The sequence below is a fragment of the Neolamprologus multifasciatus genome, chromosome 11, assembly GCF_963576455.1.
Source record: "Neolamprologus multifasciatus chromosome 11, fNeoMul1.2, whole genome shotgun sequence".
Lineage (NCBI taxonomy): Eukaryota > Metazoa > Chordata > Actinopteri > Cichliformes > Cichlidae > Neolamprologus > Neolamprologus multifasciatus.
In genome coordinates, this window is record NC_140449.1 from 35,652,409 (window position 1) to 35,671,150 (window position 18,742).

General features: G+C 47.1%; 1 protein-coding gene and 2 long non-coding RNA genes across 3 annotated transcripts; 2 read left to right on the forward strand and 1 right to left on the reverse strand.

The window, feature by feature from the left end:
• The first annotated feature begins 411 nt into the window (after positions 1–411).
• cmtm6 (CKLF-like MARVEL transmembrane domain containing 6) lies at positions 412–17,917 on the forward strand. Its single transcript, XM_085177884.1, has 5 exons — positions 412–547; positions 2,134–2,254; positions 10,957–11,133; positions 15,278–15,376; positions 15,584–17,917. Exons 2-5 carry the CDS (start codon positions 2,141–2,143, stop codon positions 15,743–15,745), a joined length of 552 nt encoding a protein of 183 aa, XP_085034010.1. The 5' UTR covers positions 412–547; positions 2,134–2,140; the 3' UTR covers positions 15,746–17,917.
• On the reverse strand, positions 4,813–6,383 carry LOC146509198 (uncharacterized). The gene is made up of 2 exons (XR_014876919.1): positions 6,277–6,383; positions 4,813–6,027 (listed from the first exon to the last, which is right to left on the reverse strand). It is a non-coding gene; the product is annotated as an uncharacterized LOC146509198 (long non-coding RNA).
• On the forward strand, positions 11,140–14,278 carry LOC146509199 (uncharacterized). The gene is made up of 2 exons (XR_014876918.1): positions 11,140–11,327; positions 11,490–14,278. It is a non-coding gene; the product is annotated as an uncharacterized LOC146509199 (long non-coding RNA).
• Positions 17,918–18,742: the final 825 nt, after the last annotated feature.

An 18,742-nucleotide genomic window follows, 5' to 3' on the forward strand; every position in this document is an offset into this window, starting at 1 on the left:
GTAATGCTGTCTCCGTAACGCTGCAATTAGTATTGTGCTGAATGCTGTTTTGGTCCAGTTGATCTGTTTTTGGTCACTTTGTGTTTTGGTAACATGTTTCTTGTTCGAGTCCATTGTTTTTCTTCCTTGTCGCAGACACTGTCTTAGTCTTTTTTTCTTATTTTTTATATTATATTTTATATTCTTAATATTGTCTTGTTATCACCTTATTTATTCATACTTGACATCTTATTTTGTTTCAATTTTTCCACTTTTTTAACTTTATTTCCTTTTGTTGTTACCTTTTTTAAAGATTCATTTCATTCTTTTTTCTTTTCACGTGTTGTGTCACCTTTTCACGCCTTTCTGTCTTATTTTGGTCATTTGAAACTCTTTCCTTGTTACTAGCGTTGAGCACCTTTACTTTGAAAATCTTCCCGGTGTGTTAGGCACGGCAGGGCAGAATGCGGAAGTTTGAGGAATATTAGAGAGGAAGAAGGCTTCGAGTTGAGTCTGAACTTTACAGCTGGAAACTTTATCTTCGTCCTCAGCGGCAGAAAACTGAACGGTGAGTTTGTTTCTGAACATTCGCGTTTTTATCGACTTCAAACTTTATCCTCACTTCCTGTTTTAGTGGTTACGTTACGCAGATTTCAGGCCACCATCAAAAGTCGATACGAAGCCCACAGCGCGTCCGTTTCACGAGGAAGTGCGACGTACGCCAGACTTCATTCAGAATTAGGTCAATTTTAATTTCCAGGGTCGTTTCTGGAGAAAAGCGCTGAATTAAAATCATCGCAGAATCTTCAGATATTTAGTGACCGAGCCGCTCTTCATTTCGGCAGCAGCCTCTTCGTCTTTATCGTGTATTTGATCGCGGGCCGTGTGGGCTTAAAAAGTTGGTTTATCACCGAATAATCTGCAGAGTTGGGGCGTGCAGTGTGTTCAGTTTGTCGGGACACTCTTTAACTGGACCTGCAGCTGTCTGTAATCACAAACTCGCTCATTATCAGCATTTCTCATTACAGCTCAGTGTTGTGGTTCAAACATGGCCGACTGGCTTCATTAACTGCTCTTATCACACCTGAGCTGTGCTCACCTGCCCCGATCACTTTCGCTTTCACTACTGTGAAAATGAGAAATTGATCTGAAATGTCCCCGCAGAAGCTCCACGGAGAAGCTCCACGGAGGCTGAAGTGCAGACGGACGCGTGCAGAAATGCATTCAGCGACCTTTTAGCGCTTTTCACTTCATTTGTCCTGCGTGACGTCATGTCGACCTTATTGCTGTTTATGAAGACAAACGAGCCTGACGTCATATTTAGATCTGAGCTTTTTTTCTTTCACTGTTTGTTTTTTAAGGTGGACTTTGTGTTTCGGCTGCTCTGAAACAGGGATTTCCCATCGTTGGACATGAATACATTACATGTCCTTAAATCCAAACCACAGCCACCATCATCATCTCTGTGACTGCTTTAGCTTTCTGCTCAGCAGCTTTAACTTCACGTCCATTCAGCGTTTTAAAAAATCCTGCTGTTTCGGGGCAGCTGGGTATTATTATCACTATTATTATTAAACAGATGAATAAAGGTTGTTGGTGAGATTTTAAAGGTGGTCACGTGGTTCCTGTGGAAGTGGGCGAGCATTTGAGATATTATAAAATGACTTCGTCTCCCTTTGAATGTGACGTAAAACAGGATTCAGTGACGTGAGCTTTGACCCCTGACCCCTGAACAGGCGGACTGTGTGTTGTGGTTTCCGGTTCTCCTCCTTTGTGAACTTGGAGGCTGCTGCAGAGATGAAGTCTGATGGTGGGACGAGCTTTAATAACGCTGCCGGTCTGAGAGCAGATCCGAAGCGAGGTTAACGGTTAGCGAGCTTAAAGCCACAGTTCTCAGTCCTCTTTTCACCATCACCATGGTAACTGATGCTGAGCACGCCTGACTTGAAGTGTGTTTAAACAGTTTTTGTGCTGAAGGAGTTTCTGATGTATGAAACCTGCTGAGCTGGAACTTACTTGCTGCCGGCCTCTGGTGTGAGATTCGAGTGACAGTTATGGCTCTGAAATATTAGCGCTGCAGGTTTTTGTCCCGTTTAGAGCAGCAACCATGAGTGTGTGGTGTTCGTGATCTGACGTCTCTGTTCTCTCTCTCAGCTCCATCATGGCTGAACAAGTTTATACTCCCACCACGACCCCAAACCCCGGGAAGAGCTTCTGCCTGATCCCTTCGCCCCACCTGGACAGAAACCGCTTCATCCTGAAAGTCGTTGAAGTGGTGAGTTCAAAGATGCTCAGACTCATGTGACTCTTCGTTAGCCAATGAGATGCTTTCGTTGAGCATTCACTCACACCTGCAAACACACAAACTGTGAAACCTTCAGGGTTTCCTCATCGTCTCAGCTCATTGGCTGAAACTGAAACGTGTGTTTGCAGGTGTGTCGTAAAAGAAATGAAGCTTAATTTTTTTCCCTCCTTCACTTGTTTTTACACCGAGCTGCTCTGTGAGCTGACGCTGACATCATCAGCGTCCTCTGTGCTGCACGTCTGCAGACTTTTAATTAAAACTGTTCAAGTAAAATATCCAGTAAAAAAATCACGACCTTCCTCAGATTTAAAATTAAAGAATTAAAAGTTGTTTTTATTTTAAATCAGTGATATTTAGTTGGAATAAGAATTATCGAGATTGGGATTATTTAAACATGTTGGTAAATGATTAAATCGTCCTTCAGAATAAGTTTCAGATATTTGTCGCTCGCTCTCAGGCTCTGCCCGACCTGCACGCGCTCTTTAAACTTCCTTTAACAGCGAGGATCGCGCCCCTGCAGGAAGACGCCGGCCCTTCCTGTGGAGAGGTGCCCGGTTTCCTGTCCGGTGTGGTGAACAGTAGCTCAGTCTGAAAGCTGTGACAGAAGAGCAGCTTTCTGATGCTTCAGAGAGGAAAGCTTCATTATGTAGGTGCTGAAACTGAAACTGTGTTTGACATGTTGCTGAAACTTTGCCTCAGATGTCTTAAAAGACTGTTCGTCTCTGCTTCCTCGCCTCTGACTCTGCTGTGGGTCTGATGTTTCTGTGACCGTCCACTGTGCAGGAAAACAATGCAGCGGCTGCTCTGTGACTTCCGTGAATTATGCACATGTGCAGCGATCCTGCAGCTCAGTGTTGGTGAAGCAGAGTTCAGCTCTTTACATGTCAGAGCTGCAGAAGGAGCAGCAGTGAAGAAACGCACATGCAAACGGGCGGGGCCTCGTGCGTGCGGGCGGGGCCTTGGGCGTGCGGGGCCTCGGGCACAGCCCAGAGAAAAGTGACCACTGACCATCTGCAGGCTGGACCGTATAAAACAACCTGGAGCGACGAGTGATGTCTTGGTGGCCACGCCCAGCTGTGTAGCTGACAGGATCTGTTCTAGTTTCAGCTCATTTCAGGGTCGTTACTGTGGAAACCCCCCAAAAACCGAAAGCGAGCGGCTGCAGAGTCGATCCTCGGCGAGTCTCTGCAGGCTTACGACCATCAGCTGACTGACAGGAAACACTGTGAGCGTGAGAAATGGTGACAGAGTCTGCAATGATCACCGGTCTGTTAGCGATGATGATCACTAGTTTGCTGCTTTTAAAAAAGACTTGTACACCTGAGTTGGATCCATGCAGGTGAGGTGATGCTGTAATGTCCCGGCAGACAAACGTGCTAAAATAGGCGAGGAGTGATGAAAGTAACCAACAATAATATCATCGCTGTGGACGAATCCTCCTGGACCGAGACCAAAACAACTCTGAGCGCTGCTTTCAGGATTAAAGCAGGTGAACTTTCACCTCCGTTTGTTAGGATGTGCAGCACGCTCCTCACACGGCCTGCCTTCAGGCTGCTCAGCACAGGAAATGCGTCCGCAGTTTGTGGTGCGTTGACAGTCACTGCCAGTAATCAGACAGGAAGCTGCTCCACTCTCCTGCAGATCTGTTTGAAACGGGCTTTGCAGCTGGAACCAGATGTTTAACGGAGGCCTGAACACAGCTGATGTGTCTTAGTGACCTCACGAAGTGCTGACCTGCTCGTGATCTGTCATCAGCGTCGTCTTGTTTCATGAGGGATCCCCTCGCTCTTATTCTGAAAGTTCAGTTGCTGCTAACTAACTCGCCCAAGCACATCCTGTCCCGTGTTTCGCCCTCTGATCCAGTTCATGTTGTGGTCACACGTATTCCAGCAGCCGGTGGTGGACGGCAGCAGCCCCGCCGTCCTGGGAGACGAGCAGACAACAACAAGAGCTGCTGATTATTTGCTCGTCTATTTGGTACGAAGTACTTCAGAAACCAAACATGTGCAGAGCAGAGTTACGCGTGCGCCTGTGTGCATGTATGTAATGATGTACACAACGGTGATATTACCACAACAACACTGTGGGACATGAAGCTGGATCTGAAAACCCTGGTGGTGCCGCCTCTTTAACAGTTTGGCTGCTCTTCACAGACGAAGAGTCGTCTGAGCCAGAGCAGGGCGATGTCACCGAAACATTTATCACCATATAACTGACGATATAATTGACACGAGACAAAATACTTTACAACTCCACAACTTTATTAGTGCAAAAAAACTCTATCAATGTATTTTCACTTAAACAAGCAGCTGTTTTTTATCTGCATTAAAGTTATATAAAATTAACAGTGCAAATGCAAATTCCTCGCTGACAGTTTAACCAAAAGGCATTTCCAGTGGAAACTGGCCGACATATCCTCAGCATAACCATGTCTAACATCCACAACACTTAAAAAGAGGTTATACACACACAATACGGTAACATTATGTTGAAGCACAGTACGTATCACTCCGCGAGGCTCCGCCTACGATAGCCGTAATGCTCCGACAATCCATCAAGCGGTGCGGCTTCGTAGCTTAGCAAAGTCGTCCTAAAACATTTGACAGATTTTCGAGCGCCGTGCACATAAAATCGTTTCGAGGTCAGTAAACACAACCAGAGTTCATACATAAGGCACACGGGATTATAAGGGGCTCTGTCGACTTTCAGAAAAATCAAAGGATTGATTTTAAGTGTCGTATTTTCCAAACAACACGGTAATAACGACAGCCCGCTAGCATGCGCTACCAAAAATAGTGCTTTGTTGTGTATCTGACGGACGAAAGCTAAACCAGTTCCACACCAGTGAAGCTGCATTTTTACAAACCAGTTCAGGTTCATCTGTTTCATTCAACGATCCGCTTTCGCCGCCATGCTTTTTCCGCCCTGCGCATGCGCGTTTTACCCATATTCTATCGCCATATTTCATTTTCTTATCGTTGCCCAACATTATACCGGTGTTACCGTGAACGGTATGATGTGACCCAGCACTAGTGATGGGATTTCTGGCTCTTTTTAGAGATCCGGCTCTTTCGGCTCCGAACCGGCTCTTCAGGTTGTTTTGTTGCTTTAATTATTTAATCATTAACAATAATATAAAATTATGCAGAAAAGGAATTACTAATGTAAAAAAGTGGTTTTATTTATATATGTTTATATATAAATATATGCGGTGGCCCCTAGAGACAAATCATGTACAAACTCCAAAACACATTTCTAGCATGAACTGAACTTCCAAAACAGAGCTACCCAGATCACTTAAATTACACAATTGAAAACATGTGTGTATTGTTTGTGTATTTATAGACAAGCACTCATATTTATTCAAATAATTTAAAAAAAAAAGTTCATTTACCTGTTACTACCACACACCAAATCCGGTTCTTGATACTTCCTGGCTTGTGTAGCCACTAGGTAACAAAAGCTCAACACTGCCCCCTAGAAACCTGGAGCACTTCTGTTGTCTTTTGTACGTGTTTTGGAGTTTGTACGTGTTTTGTCTCTAAGGTCCACCATAAATATACTTTATTTATTCACTCCACATAAAATGTAATAAATAAATCATATAATACAAAAAACAACTATTTACATTTTCAGCTTTTTCCTTTTAAACCAATTTAACGTGAAACAACACAAAACACTGCAAACCACAACACAATTAAATATAAATTAAAATATTAAAACAAAAAGAAGATGCACATTCTCTGTCATACGGGCCTGCATGATTTCTGAATCCTTTATCATCTGCAACTGAAAATAGTGGATGATTACTATACCTTTCTAATGTGACGTTGTTGTCCCTCGCTCTCTTTCTCTCTCGCTCTGTTCCTGTGCTACTGCAAGTGTAACTAACGCCCCTCCCCCCTCTGCCCAGCGCAAAGTACAGGCCGCGCGTGCGGAGTTTAGCGGAAAAAAGGGCGAGAGAGAGGGTGAGAGAAAGAAAAAAACAAAACAAAAAAAACCTCACGGCTCCCAATAAGGAGCCGGCTCGCGTCGTTCACTTCAAAGAGTCGGCTCTAAGAGCCATTTCGTTCGCGAACGACCCATCACTACCCAGCACTAGTCTCAGCCGACAGCAACACAAAACCTGCTGCTGAAGTCAGACGCTCTTAGATGAACCGTGTTACCGCCACGCCCTGAACAACTGCACGGAAACACTCGCGGCGTGAAACGTGCTGACATCTGCGAGTGTCACCACGGTTCCAAAAACAAGAAGCGAAATCTGCGTCAGCTGCTTTTAAGCTTTTCAAAAGTGTCGCTGCATCAGTGAATCGAGCAGAGATTCAAACACACTCGTGTTTCTGTCCAGTTTCTTCCGTTAGCAGGGGGCGGAGACTATTCCATCTGGCGTGGTTGTTGTCACACAGGTGGTAAACACATTTATGTGTATGACTTGAATCCTTTTGTGTCCTGACCTGTGTGCACCGAGCTGCATGGCAACCACTGGTTGCTAGGGGAAAAATCTGTTGCTTTTGTGCAGCGATGTGGCAAAAGTTACCGACAGTTTCACTGAGAGCACTCTGGTGCAGCGCTCTCTCTGCATCTGACCTCTGACCTCCAGCAGCCGGTCGAGGAAAGTGCCTGCAGGGGCGTGAGGAAGCGCGTGTCAACAGGCCGCTGTATGAACCACACGTGTGCAGGTGCAACGATGACCAAACGAGTCTGTGACTTCCTGGTTACAGGAGACGGGGATGAGGTCGCTTTGGTGCTTTTAATGTGGAGCTGAAGTGTGAATCCACACTCACACATCCAGTCTGTGGCTCGGCGGCTCCTACATCAAACATCATCGTCTCTTTCATGAGCAGAATTGAACAGGAAGTGGAGGTTCGTTTGTTGGGGGCTGTTTTCAGATTAATGCGTATTAGCAGCCGGACGGTGAGGAGCGGGATGGATTTGTTAGCCGTGCTCCGTTGTGCGAGGGAACCAGTCGGTGTGTTTGTGTGTGACCTCTCTGTGACTGGATCTTCCTCATCCAGCAGCTCTTCAGGAAGCTGCAGAACGGGAAGTGAAAGTATTGCGGAGCGGTCAGTTTGGCTGCCGTCAGCAGATCTCAGAGCTGCTGTTGCAACAGCTCAGTGAGGTGTTCGGTGGGAGGACGGCGCCTGCATCCGGCCCCGGGAGTCTGCAGGGAGCTGGCGCGGGTGGGTGCTGGGCAGAAAGAGGATGTGCGGTCAGAGCTTTGTGAAACCTTCCTGCATAACAAACTGAAAGCCACAGACTGGAGGAGGTTAATGTTTCTCCATGTGGGCTCCACCAGAGCAGCTTTGCATGAGTCACAGAACAAAATAATCCATATTTATGTCCATACTCAGCCTCTGTCCATCTAAACTTCTGATTGGCTGCCCCTCATAACTACAGGTGTGCGTTACACAGTCACCACATGCATGTGCAGGCTGCCTCCAGCCTGTCCATCCACAGAGGTGTAGCTACAACAGCTGAGCGTTTAATCATGTTAGAGAAATATAACCTATGAAAGTTGAGAATCGCCTCCTGGTCGTCTGAAGGTCAAAGCGGCCTCTCCAGGTGCTTTCACAATAAAAGCGTTCCACTGTCTCAGTGCTAAATAAGTTTATTGTGAAGCAGACAGGAAGTCCCGGTGAGTTTTTAGCAGCAGCTTCACTGTAGTGCAGGATTCCCACTGTGACTTCCTGTGGTGTGAGTTTAACCCCAGTCAGCTCGCCGGGTCACGTCTCACCTGTCCGTGCTGAACAGGAAGTGTTTCGGGGTGATTTCAGGCGTGCACGCTGGCCTGTGTACGTCAGGTTTCTAAAACCCAGCGTTTCATGAGTGACGCATTTGTAACTTTCAGTGTTTTCATTACTGCAGCAGGATGAAAGGAAGAGCTGCTGTTTGTCACACGAGCGGCGCAGAGGCGCAGCCGGGCGTCGATGCAGTCACTGCAGCGCTGTTTAAAGCGTTCACGTCTGAGACACTGAGAGGATCTGGACTAAAGCTCTGATTGAAACGAGCAAAGACACTGAAAGCTGCTTCACATTTGAACCCGTTAAAGCGTAACAGGAGGGACCATCGAGGTGACCTGAGCAGCATATTTCAGGGTCTTTGTGGAACAAAAGGAGTCTGTGTGCATCACGTTCAGTGAGTGCAGCTCACTGGACAAACACGGTTTCACCGCCGGCCTCGAATCAGAGCAAACTTGGTGACCCCAATTTCATGCGAGTCCACCGTTTCCAACCCTAAGACCTCAATTTATTTTTGAGGTTGTACATCGAAGGTGAGACAAAGCTGTCAGCGTGGCGCTCCACGTTACCGCCGCAGGGCGAGAGCGTTTTCGCCTGTCCTGTTCTGCAGATTCGCCTCTTTGTGTTCCCTAAAGTAAACCAGCTTGGACACGATGGAGGCGATCCGGCGCCGGTGATGACACACAGAGCGACAGCAGAGGTGCACGAGAAGGTTTTTGATTTCCACGTTGCGCCCACTCGCTGTGTTTCTGATGTGACTTGGAGATTAACAGCACGGCGGCGGCGGCCTGATGACAGTGATGCTGGAATCAGTCTTTGTGTGTTTATGTTCGTACGGTGAAGTGAGAGCAGATCAGTCAGTGCAGGATGTTGATGATGGGCACAAACACAGTGGCAGGATTTACACCAACACTCAGGTTCTCTCACGTTTCACGTTTTCTGCGTCCCTAAAAATGTTCTGCTGGTACAGAACATGTAATCAGATTACTGAAGGAGAATGAGTCACGTCGGTGTTTCTGAGGATAAAAGGATCGGCGCCGCTCTCGGCCCGCTGACGTCGGGCGTCTGCAGTTAGCTCTGTGGTTCTGGGTTCGTCTGAAGAAAGGCACAAAGCCTTTTTATAACCTCAGGCTCACTTTAACGTGGAACATTCCTCCAGTTAAACTCGCCGCTGTGACGGAGGCTGGCGTTCGGCTTAACCACGAGGACAAACACGCGACAGCGAGAGGAAAGTATCCCTGCACACGTGCACGCTGGTTTGTTCCTCCTGCTTCCTGATGACCCCGACTTTGGTTCCTGGTGCTTTTCTGTCGGCGTGACGAGCGACGCCTCTCCTCTCAGCTGTGTTTCTGCTCATTTTGCAGCTTTACTCGTGACTTTATTCTCTTACCACCTCACGACCACGGGTGAGCGTTGGAACGTAGACGTGCTCTCAGTCATCTCGTGTCCCGCCTTCCAACCACCGTGAGCTCAGAGGGAGGGCTCTGCAGAGAGCCGCGGCCTCAGGCCTCAAGCTGCTCCACGCTCGCCTACAAACCCGGAGGTCGTGGCGTGAAGAAGCCGACGGGACGGCGTCACCTGCAGAAAGGAGGTGTGCAGCTCGGACGCGCTCCTCGAACGTTTCAGACGGAGGAAATCGGGCAGGCTTGGACTTTCTCGAGAGTGCATTCGACACATCATCCTTACATCTGGACCAATCAGAGCACACTGGTGTCATTTCTTAAGGTTACCGTCCTGATAAGTGGTCAGAGAGTGGGTGTGGTCCTGACTTCCTCCTTCAGCAGTTACAGGAAGCTCCTCCTGCACGGCGCCGCTCTCTGAGTCATTTAAAGGTCAGTTTACATTCACAACACGAGTGTTTGGAGCCTGGAAGAGCTCAACCACAAATTCCTCCATGTTTGTAGTCCAAACACCCCCCCCCCCCCCTCCCCAGGCTCGTACTGCCTGCTCTTTCAGGTCCCCACACTCGGGGGGGTCTGAGGGGTGACGTGCTCCTATCGACTCCTGCTGGATCTCGCGGTCTCGCCGCTGTGGTGGTTCAGATGTGGCGTCCCTGCGATGGCTGCTGGTGTGGAGCGACCGCTGTTGTTGCCGCCCACACAGATCTGAGCGGTCGGAGCGGTTCGACCACAACTAATGAAATGCAGCAGAGCCGGCGCCTTCGTGTTGTCACGCCGGCCTGAAGCTGCCAGCAGCTGCTCAGACTGGAGACATTTCATCCAATAAGCTGCCATCGTCTCAGACGAGAGGACGAATACACGGGGCCGCAGCTGACGGAGGCTGAAGGTCTTCCTACAGGAAGAGGAAGCGGTGACTGTCGGGTCAGTTTCTCCCCGTGTGTCGTAGTCGCAGCGTTCGATGGCGGGAGCGGACGTGCAGAATAAAACTGACAAATCAAACGAGCGTTTCGGCGCCTGGTGAATACGCGAGCTGCTGAAGAAGCTTTTAGCGGGAAAAGTGAAACAAAATAACATTTTATGTAATTATTTCTTCAGAATCATCGAAATGTCCGACAAAATATGAGAACAATCGTTATTGTTATTGTTCGTGCTTTAACGCAGGGACGTCAAACTGCAGCCACTGTGATCCTGAGTGGGCCGGCCCACTGTGATCCTGAGTGGGCCGGCCCACTGAAACCACACGTTTTATTGTAAGACTCAGCTCGATGAACCTGCAGGTCCACAGATGATGTTTTTATTCAGCTAGTAAAAGACGAGCATCTCTGCACAGCACCGTCCTGAGTAAGTGGGCGGCTGTGGTTTCACAGGCTGTGACAGATTCACAGTAGTGTTCACAGGTCGGTCTGTAGGAGAACATCTCGCTTTAACACGCCGACTGTTTGATGCATGAAGCCAGCAGCAGTGGTCCAGGAGCCACCTTGACTTATATTTCTATTCTATGCTCACCTGTGCTGACTTCCTGTTTGTCCCTCAGGTGCTGTCCTTCATTGCCTTCGTCCTGGAGGAGACGGTGGACAGCTGCTTCTCCTGCTCTCCTCTCTACTTCTTCGAGTTCGTCAGCTGCACGGCCTTCCTCTTCACCCTGCTGCTGCTCGTCCTCCTTTCCACTAAGCTGCACGAGAAGATCCACATCGAGGCATGGCCCACGGTGGTAAGAACCTGGAGATCGTGTTTCAGCCTCTCTTCTCCGCTCGCGGGAGAAAGGTCACCGAGTGTTAAACCGTCTCTGAATCTGAACAGATTCATGTTTATTTAGAGTCACTTCCTCTTTCAGAGCACATTCTGATCTTTGTTCAAGCCCACATCAAGCTACAGTAACGACCCGACCGGCCGTCGTTAGAGCAGGTCGTTACATGTTCACAGGTCGTTACATGTTCACAGGTCGTTACATGTTCACAGGTCGTTACATGTTCACAGGTCGTTACATGTTCACAGGTCGTTACATGTTCACAGGTCGTTACATGTTCACAGGTCGTTACATGTTCACAGGTCGTTACATGTTCACAGGTCGTTACATGTTCACAGGTCGTGAGTGTGTACCCGAGTCGGCCAGCACTCAGCCAGCATTAACCCAGCACACGTGATGCTCGTGTTATCGTATTATTCATGATCCAGTCCTTTCACTTCAGTTTACACATTTAATTTTGCATCGTTTTGAATTTCTGGACAGATGAGGAACTTATTACTATTTTTAACCTTTACTTGACTAGAAAAACTCTTTGCGTTGGTTCGCTGAGCTGCAGCATCAGAGCACGGACGGCGCAGCTTTCTGTCTGCGATGTCAGAGTAACTCTGAGGGAGTCGAGTACTCGAGTAAAGTCACTCTGAGGAGGATGTGTGGGGGTGCCGTTTGTCCTCCTGTGAGCTTCGCTGTCGTCTCGCACCAAAATGAAAACAGTTTATTTTAGTCTCTCCCTGATGACGCTTCCAGATGTTTCCCGCTCAGTCTTTCGTCTCACAGCGTGGGTGCAGCGAAACTCGAAAACGAGAAGCGGACGATTTTCTTTCTGCACATTCAGACTCAGCAGGGTGGAAAATGTTTGCATGAGACAGCTGTTCTCAAAGCTGATGAAGGTCCAGCTTCAATCGAGCCCTCTGCTTTAGAGCGGTGCCTCTGATTGGCTGAGCACAAACCAGGCCGCCCCCACCTGATTTGTTTTTCATAGAGATGAGATTTAAAGTTGGCCAGTCAAACGAAACCTCCCCATAAATAACTTCAGATTAAAGTAATTAAAGCGTTCCCTCATTTTCACGTCCACGTGGAAAAACCTGCTCTGAACTCTGAACCAGGAAAGCGTGGGATTGGATGCGAAGAGGGGGAGGGGTCAGAGCATCAAGAGTTTGGTCCAGTAAAGGTATCTGCAGCTGTTTAAAGGCCGATCTTTGAGAAGCAGCTTGAGCGTTTTGGTCTCTGCTGCCAGAGACGCTGCTTCCTGTGAGGTGAGCGTGGACAGGAAACCGGGGGCTGAAGGCCGAGCCTTTCCGCTGCACTGATTTTCAGCGGCGCTCTCTTTCCACCGGAGGCCTCAGCTCCACCTCGGTGTGGAAACACTTTTATTTTGGGAAATCAAAAGAGGAACAGGACGCCGACCGCAGCGCTGCTCAGACGGCCGACGAGCCACAGACTTCTTCTTCATCGTAGCATTAAAGAGAAACCTCGACATGACGAGTCTGCCCGCAAAGAAACACCAGACAGGAACAGCTGAACTTTCACAATAAGAGCACGTTGTCACAGGGAAGCTTGATGAGGCATTTGAAGCCCACACTGACACAGTCAGTGATCAGAGGTGCTTATGAGTCCTGCTGCTTATGAGGGGCAGCCAATCAGGAGGAAGTTGTCTTAGAGGGAGGAAGAACTGTAACGGCGGTCCGAGTGTGTCTGTTTCCTCTGTGTGGTCTTTGTAGTTTAAATAAACTGAACAAAAGAACAGAGGAGCTGAAGAAACAGTCGAGATGAGCGAAGCGTTGAGGCTGAACTCTGACTCTGGCGCAGCCGCCATGATGTCACCCAAAGGTTTCAGGCTTCACATCTTAACGCGAGCATTTTAGCCACCGCCTCGCCATCAGCGTCGGCTTCCTGTTTAGCACTCAGGCCTAAAAGGCTGATGGCGTCGCCCTGCTGTCAGGCAGCGTGGACGCCAACGGCTGTGACAACGTGAGAACGAGGTAATGTAAGATCGTCACGGTCGCTCCACAGACGCATCCACTCAAAGTGTCGGTGATCGGGAACGTTTGTGAACGTCACCTTTCACTTCGGTACCACAGCGAGCGCCCGCCAGCTGTGGCGTGTTGAAATACGAGTACGAGCGGTCGAGCCTCGTTAGCCTCAGAATGATGGACTTATTCGTTCCCGCTAAACGATGAATTAAAACGAGATACGGCCCCAAACTCGCCTCACACCCGCAACAAGTCACACAAAGTCTGAACTTGGTTTTATCGCAGCTGCAACTTTAAAGACGTCCCAGAGTGAAACTGAGAGGCTGGAAACCATCAAAGAGAATTGATGAAGATTCTTGGACTGTAAAAAGCTGCTTTTCCTCTCACACACACACACACACACACACACACACACACACACACACACACACACACACACACACACACACACACTCTGTGACTGAAAACCAGTAAAAGCAGCTGTCATATAACTGTATAACTGTGTGATGCTGCCACCTACAGGCTGCAGACTGAACTGCACTTTTAGCCTCCAGTCAGTCCGGAGTGTTAGAACTCTACGGTGTTATTTTTGTGCCACTATTCTGAGCGCACGTAACAAAGTTTGCAGGTGCAGGTGTTTCATTTTGAGGAGAAAATTTTTTTTGAGCGAAGAAAAGCTAAATTTGAGTGAACAAAATTCATTCCTGCGTGCAAAAAATGTGTTTCAGTGTTTGTTATTATCCACACACACAACAACAGCCCCTCTCACTCAGTTTTTGCATTTGCGCTCGCTCTCAACGTGTTGCTCGCGCTCTCAACGTGTTGCTCGCGCTCTCAACGTGTTGCTCGCGCTCTCAACGTGTTGCTCGCGCTCTCAACGTGTTGCTCGCGCTCTCAACGTGTTGCTCGCGCTCTCAACGTGTTGCTCGCGCTCTCAACGTGTTGCTCGCGCTCTCAACGTGTTGCTCGCGCTCTCAACGTGTTGCTCGCGCTCTCAACGTGTTGCTCGCGCTCTCAACGTGTTGCTCGCGCTCTCAACGTGTTGCTCGCGCTCTCAACATTTCTGCCCTTGCACGCTCAACTCTTTCTCTACACAGTTATATTTGTGCCACAAAACCAGCCAATCACAGACTTGGATGTTTTGGTCTCCAATCAGCTCGAAATGACAAAATGCAAAATCCCAGAATGCATTTCGTCCAAAACTCAAACGAGGCAGTGGCGGAGGAGCACAGAGGGGCGGAGTTTGAAATATTTCTCTTTCTGGGTCACAAAATAAACTTTAAAGATATTTTTTTGCGAGAATGTTTCTGTGTAAACTTCAAATACCTGCTCGATTCATCAGGACATCACATATTTGCATAACTGCTCTAATGTTTTCAGAGAGCTGTCATCCAAGTCTGTGATTGGCTGGTTTTGTGGCACAAATATAACTGTGTACAGTTGAGCGCGCACGAGCAGAAATGTTGAGAGCGCGAGCAACACGTTGAGAGCGCGAGCAACACGTTGAGAGCGCGAGCAACACGTTGAGAGCGCGAGCAACACGTTGAGAGCGCGAGCAACACGTTGAGAGCGCGAGCAACACGTTGAGAGCGAGCGCAAATGCAAAAACTGAGCGAGAGGGGCTGCTGGTGTCTTTGTGTGTGTGTGTGTGTGTGTGTGTGTGTGTGTGTGTGTGTGGGGATAATAACAAACACTGAAATACAGTTTTTGCACACAGGAATGAATTTTGTTCACTCAGATTCAGCTTTTCTTTGCTCAAAATAAATTTCTCCTCAAAATGCAACACCTGCACCTGCAACCCTTTTTTACATGCGCTCAGAATAGCGGCACAAAAATAACGCCGTAGAACTGAGATGGATCAAAGCAGCAAAACATTTTAACACGTTTAACACGAGCTACAATGTTGTTGGATTGTAGCTCTGAATATGAACTTGGACTTTCATGAACCAAAGTGTGGATCAGCAGGATTGTCTCCATGAAAATTGTGGAAAGAAGCGTGTGGCTGTCTTACGTCACGCTGCAGCGCCTCCAGTTTGAGAAAAGTCCACCTTTATTGTTTTGTTGATCCGGTCAGATTTAGGGCGGCGACTTGGAGACTGTTGGAGGCGCTCGTCTCACCTTCTTCTTCTCTTTTACAGGACCTGATTTACACCGGGGTCATCGCTGTGCTGCTCTTCATCTCCTCCTGCGTCTTCGCCGCAGACCGCGGCTCTTTGGTTCAGGCGACCCTCGCTGTGGTGAGTAAACGTCCTCGGACTCACACTACCCTCCTTTCCTACCTCCTGAATCCTCCTTTCCTTCCTGGCTGACAGTGTGTGTTATAGGGCTGCCACAAAGGATTATTTTGATAGTCGACGTAATCGTGACTAGTCGACCAATCGTGGCAGCCCTAGTGTGTTATCAGGTCACCTACAGCAGCGCTCTTCTTCTTCTCTGTCGTCCAGGTCTTTGGCTTCTTGGCGACTGTGGCGTTTTCCATCGACGTCGGCCTGATGGTGAAGAGCAAGGGGCTTCCCTTCCTAAACAAAGACAAGAAGCAGGAGCACACTAACGGCATCCAGACGGCGGCAGAGGAGGAAAGACTCAAAACCAACGAGACAGTTTAAGCGTCTTTCTGCTCGTACGCGTGAGGTCGCTCATTACTTTTCCCAATATTCCTCTAACATGATGGTGAAGGGGCGGAGCTTCCAATGCTGACCTCACGTCCATTTTTTTTCTTTTTAAATCCAGTTTGTAGTTCTTTCCCCAGCGCTGAGGGCGCTCTGCTCAGAAATCATCACGCTGTCGCTGTGCAGAGCGCCGAAAACGAGAGACACTAAAACCATCAAACCACTAAATCTTCTGCTGTAGTTTAGATTGTAGGATTCATTTTTACGCAGTTTGTGATAAACACTTTGCTTTATCGTCCTGTTGTCATAGAAATAATCAGATGGACGAGAAGGAATCGCAGAAGTGTTTTCGAAGGCGTCGGCACCTCCGATTGGTCCGAGTCTCTCCAGCAGAATCCTGATATTAAAATATATTCTCCTTACTTTTAATTTGAATGAAATGTTGCACACTTTTACCTCCTCACACCAAGGAAAATATTCCTGATTGAAGTACCGTCTGTCCCTGAACGCCTCACGATGCTCAGGTTGAGACTGAGAGCGCGTCAAAGTCGATTACTCATCAGCCTTACTTGTGTTGAAATGACTCGGAGTGTCCAGCAGGGGGAGACGTCTGCTCATCAACCATCCAGGGGCTGTTTCATAAACGCTGTTTAGTTGATGCAGACGAGTTAAAGTTCCTTTCATGTTTTTTATCCGGACACTGGAAATACGGTCCTTTGCCAAACGTGCCTTAGTCCTCCTTAAATTCTCCCTGTGGACCAGTCAGGTTTATCCATAGCCTGTATCTAAAAGATGGACCTAGCTGCTGTGACATCACCTGTTGGTTGGTGATGAACGCTTTTTTTTTTTTTTTTGAACGCTTTCAGATGAAACGAGCGACAGACTTTGTTTCCTACCAGAGTCGTCGCCCCCTGCTGGACATTACAGAGCATTAGCTGTCAGGTCTTTTCATGTTTTGTGTCGCTCTTGACATCATTTTAAAAGTGAAATTGTGCCTTTTTTTTAAACATACTTTTTTACTTCCTGTCTGTTTGATATCTTTGATGCCGTGTGGTCAAATATGAATATCGGGGATAATTTAGCAAAATCAGCTCAGAGCTTTTAATGATCTTTTAATGCTTTTATTAACTGTTATCACTAATTATGGCCTTGATGTTGGGCTCGAGCTCATCAGCTTAAATCATAGTGACTCTTGATTCTAATCGCTGACGTGTGAATGTGTTAAAATGTAACAATGAAAGGGTGAATATCAAAGTGTTTGTTTGAGGTTTTCTATGCTCTCTGCTGTTGGCGGCTGAAGCTGATGTAGCTGCAGGTGTGTGAGGGCGGAGCCTCCGCAGCCGGCAGCATCGTTAAAGAGTAACATTAGAGAACTTAAAGGATACTGCGTGCCTACAAATGATTTAAAATTGAGATGTAAGAGGAATCGAGCTCTCTGAGCGAGCAGGAATTCTCTTCTTCCTGTTAAAAGTTTTTCCTCCCGTCTGTCACTCGCTGACGGGTTTTCTCTCCAGTACGGTCGGGCGCCTCTGTCGTTGTAAATGTGTTCGTGGTTCAGTAATCCGTCCCCCCCACACCCACTCAAACCTCACTAAAGTCAAATTTTATGCCCAGAAAATGAAGCGGACTGCAGTTTAAAGGCAAACACCCATCTGGTTATGTTTGGGTTTGTTTTTACTACAAATGTAATATTTTAAATGTTTAATTATAAAAAGTGTTTTTTATTTCTGAGGTCTCATTTTTTTCTTTCTTGTTTTGTTTTTTAAATTGTGTCCATTTCTCCAAAGTCTCAGGAAATAAAAAGTCACATTAACCATGAAAATGAAATCAGTGCGAAGTTTGACATTCAGAAACATTTGAGAGCACATGAAGCAGCAGACTGATCAAGGACGGCTTTTTATACAAACTTTTCTACATTTGTAAAAATGAAAAACGCTCTGATGACGAGGACATTTGTTAGTAATCACAGTACACTGGACAATCCAGAAATCTGACATCGTTTCTATTTGGGACCAAGTAAAGTTTATGTTCGAGACAGAAAGCCCGTTTGTTTTGTATATAAGTTTCTCTGATGTCTGTCAGCCTGTGTGTGAACGTACAGTTAGGATTTCACTGTCTGTAATAAAGTGCAGTTTCTTTCTGTCACGTGATAAAGAGATTTTCAATAAATACACGTGTTCGGTTTCTGTTTTCACCCACATGCACTGAAGGCGAGTTCTAGAAAAATCTGACCTCATGTTAAAACAGAGAAATGGTGTCAAAGCTTCACAGCTTCAGGAGGGTCTCTGAGGAACTCTTCATTAAAACTACATCAAACTTATGTCCTAATAAATATGTTCCTCACAATGAGGGAGGAGCTTCAGAGAGGGCGTGGCCATCTGTGAGCCTGTGACCTCCAGTTGGTGGAAGACTGAAGCACAGAGCAGTGTGACGGTTTCACCTATGAGCTGATTATTCTCAGTCATTAGTTTTACTGATCGCTCGCTAATATTAACGATTTGTGTCAGAATCAGGAGACTTTGTTTCCATTATAATCAAAGTGCAACATGCAGAGTAAAACTACATTAATGAAGTACTGTGGCTGTGATCGTGTGTGATCATGTGCGTATATGCAGATGACAATGAGATCAATAAAGTCTGACGTCATCAGTAAGTAGAGAAATTTACATTACACATGCTTCCCTTAGGCAGTATCATTAGAAGACATAACGTCTTGATGCATCTCAATCATCCAGATAAATAAATCTCCAAAAGTTGATTCTGTTCATCTGGACGTAGCGTTTCGTGGGAGAAACGTTTCGTCATCATCAGGTGACGTCTTCAGTCTCAGCTGACTGCAGGTTTCAATCTTATAAACAGTTAATTTGCATAATGACTGAAACCTGCCCACTGAAGGAACAATGGGCTGGGAGGTCAGTTCCTTAATCATGATTATGCAAATTCTCATGACCATTGATCAATGGCCATGAGTCCCATTCACAGAGGCTGGAAGAT

Bases quoted from the DNA above. Each gene is read 5' to 3' on its own strand.
- cmtm6 (XM_085177884.1), top strand. From the start codon at position 2,141: ATGGCTGAACAAGTTTATACTCCCACCACGACCCCAAACCCCGGGAAG. The intron at 11,134-15,277 runs GTAAGAACCTGG...TCTCTTTTACAG, and splicing joins TCGAGGCATGGCCCACGGTG to GACCTGATTTACACCGGGGT. The intron at 15,377-15,583 runs GTGAGTAAACGT...TCTGTCGTCCAG, and splicing joins TTCAGGCGACCCTCGCTGTG to GTCTTTGGCTTCTTGGCGAC.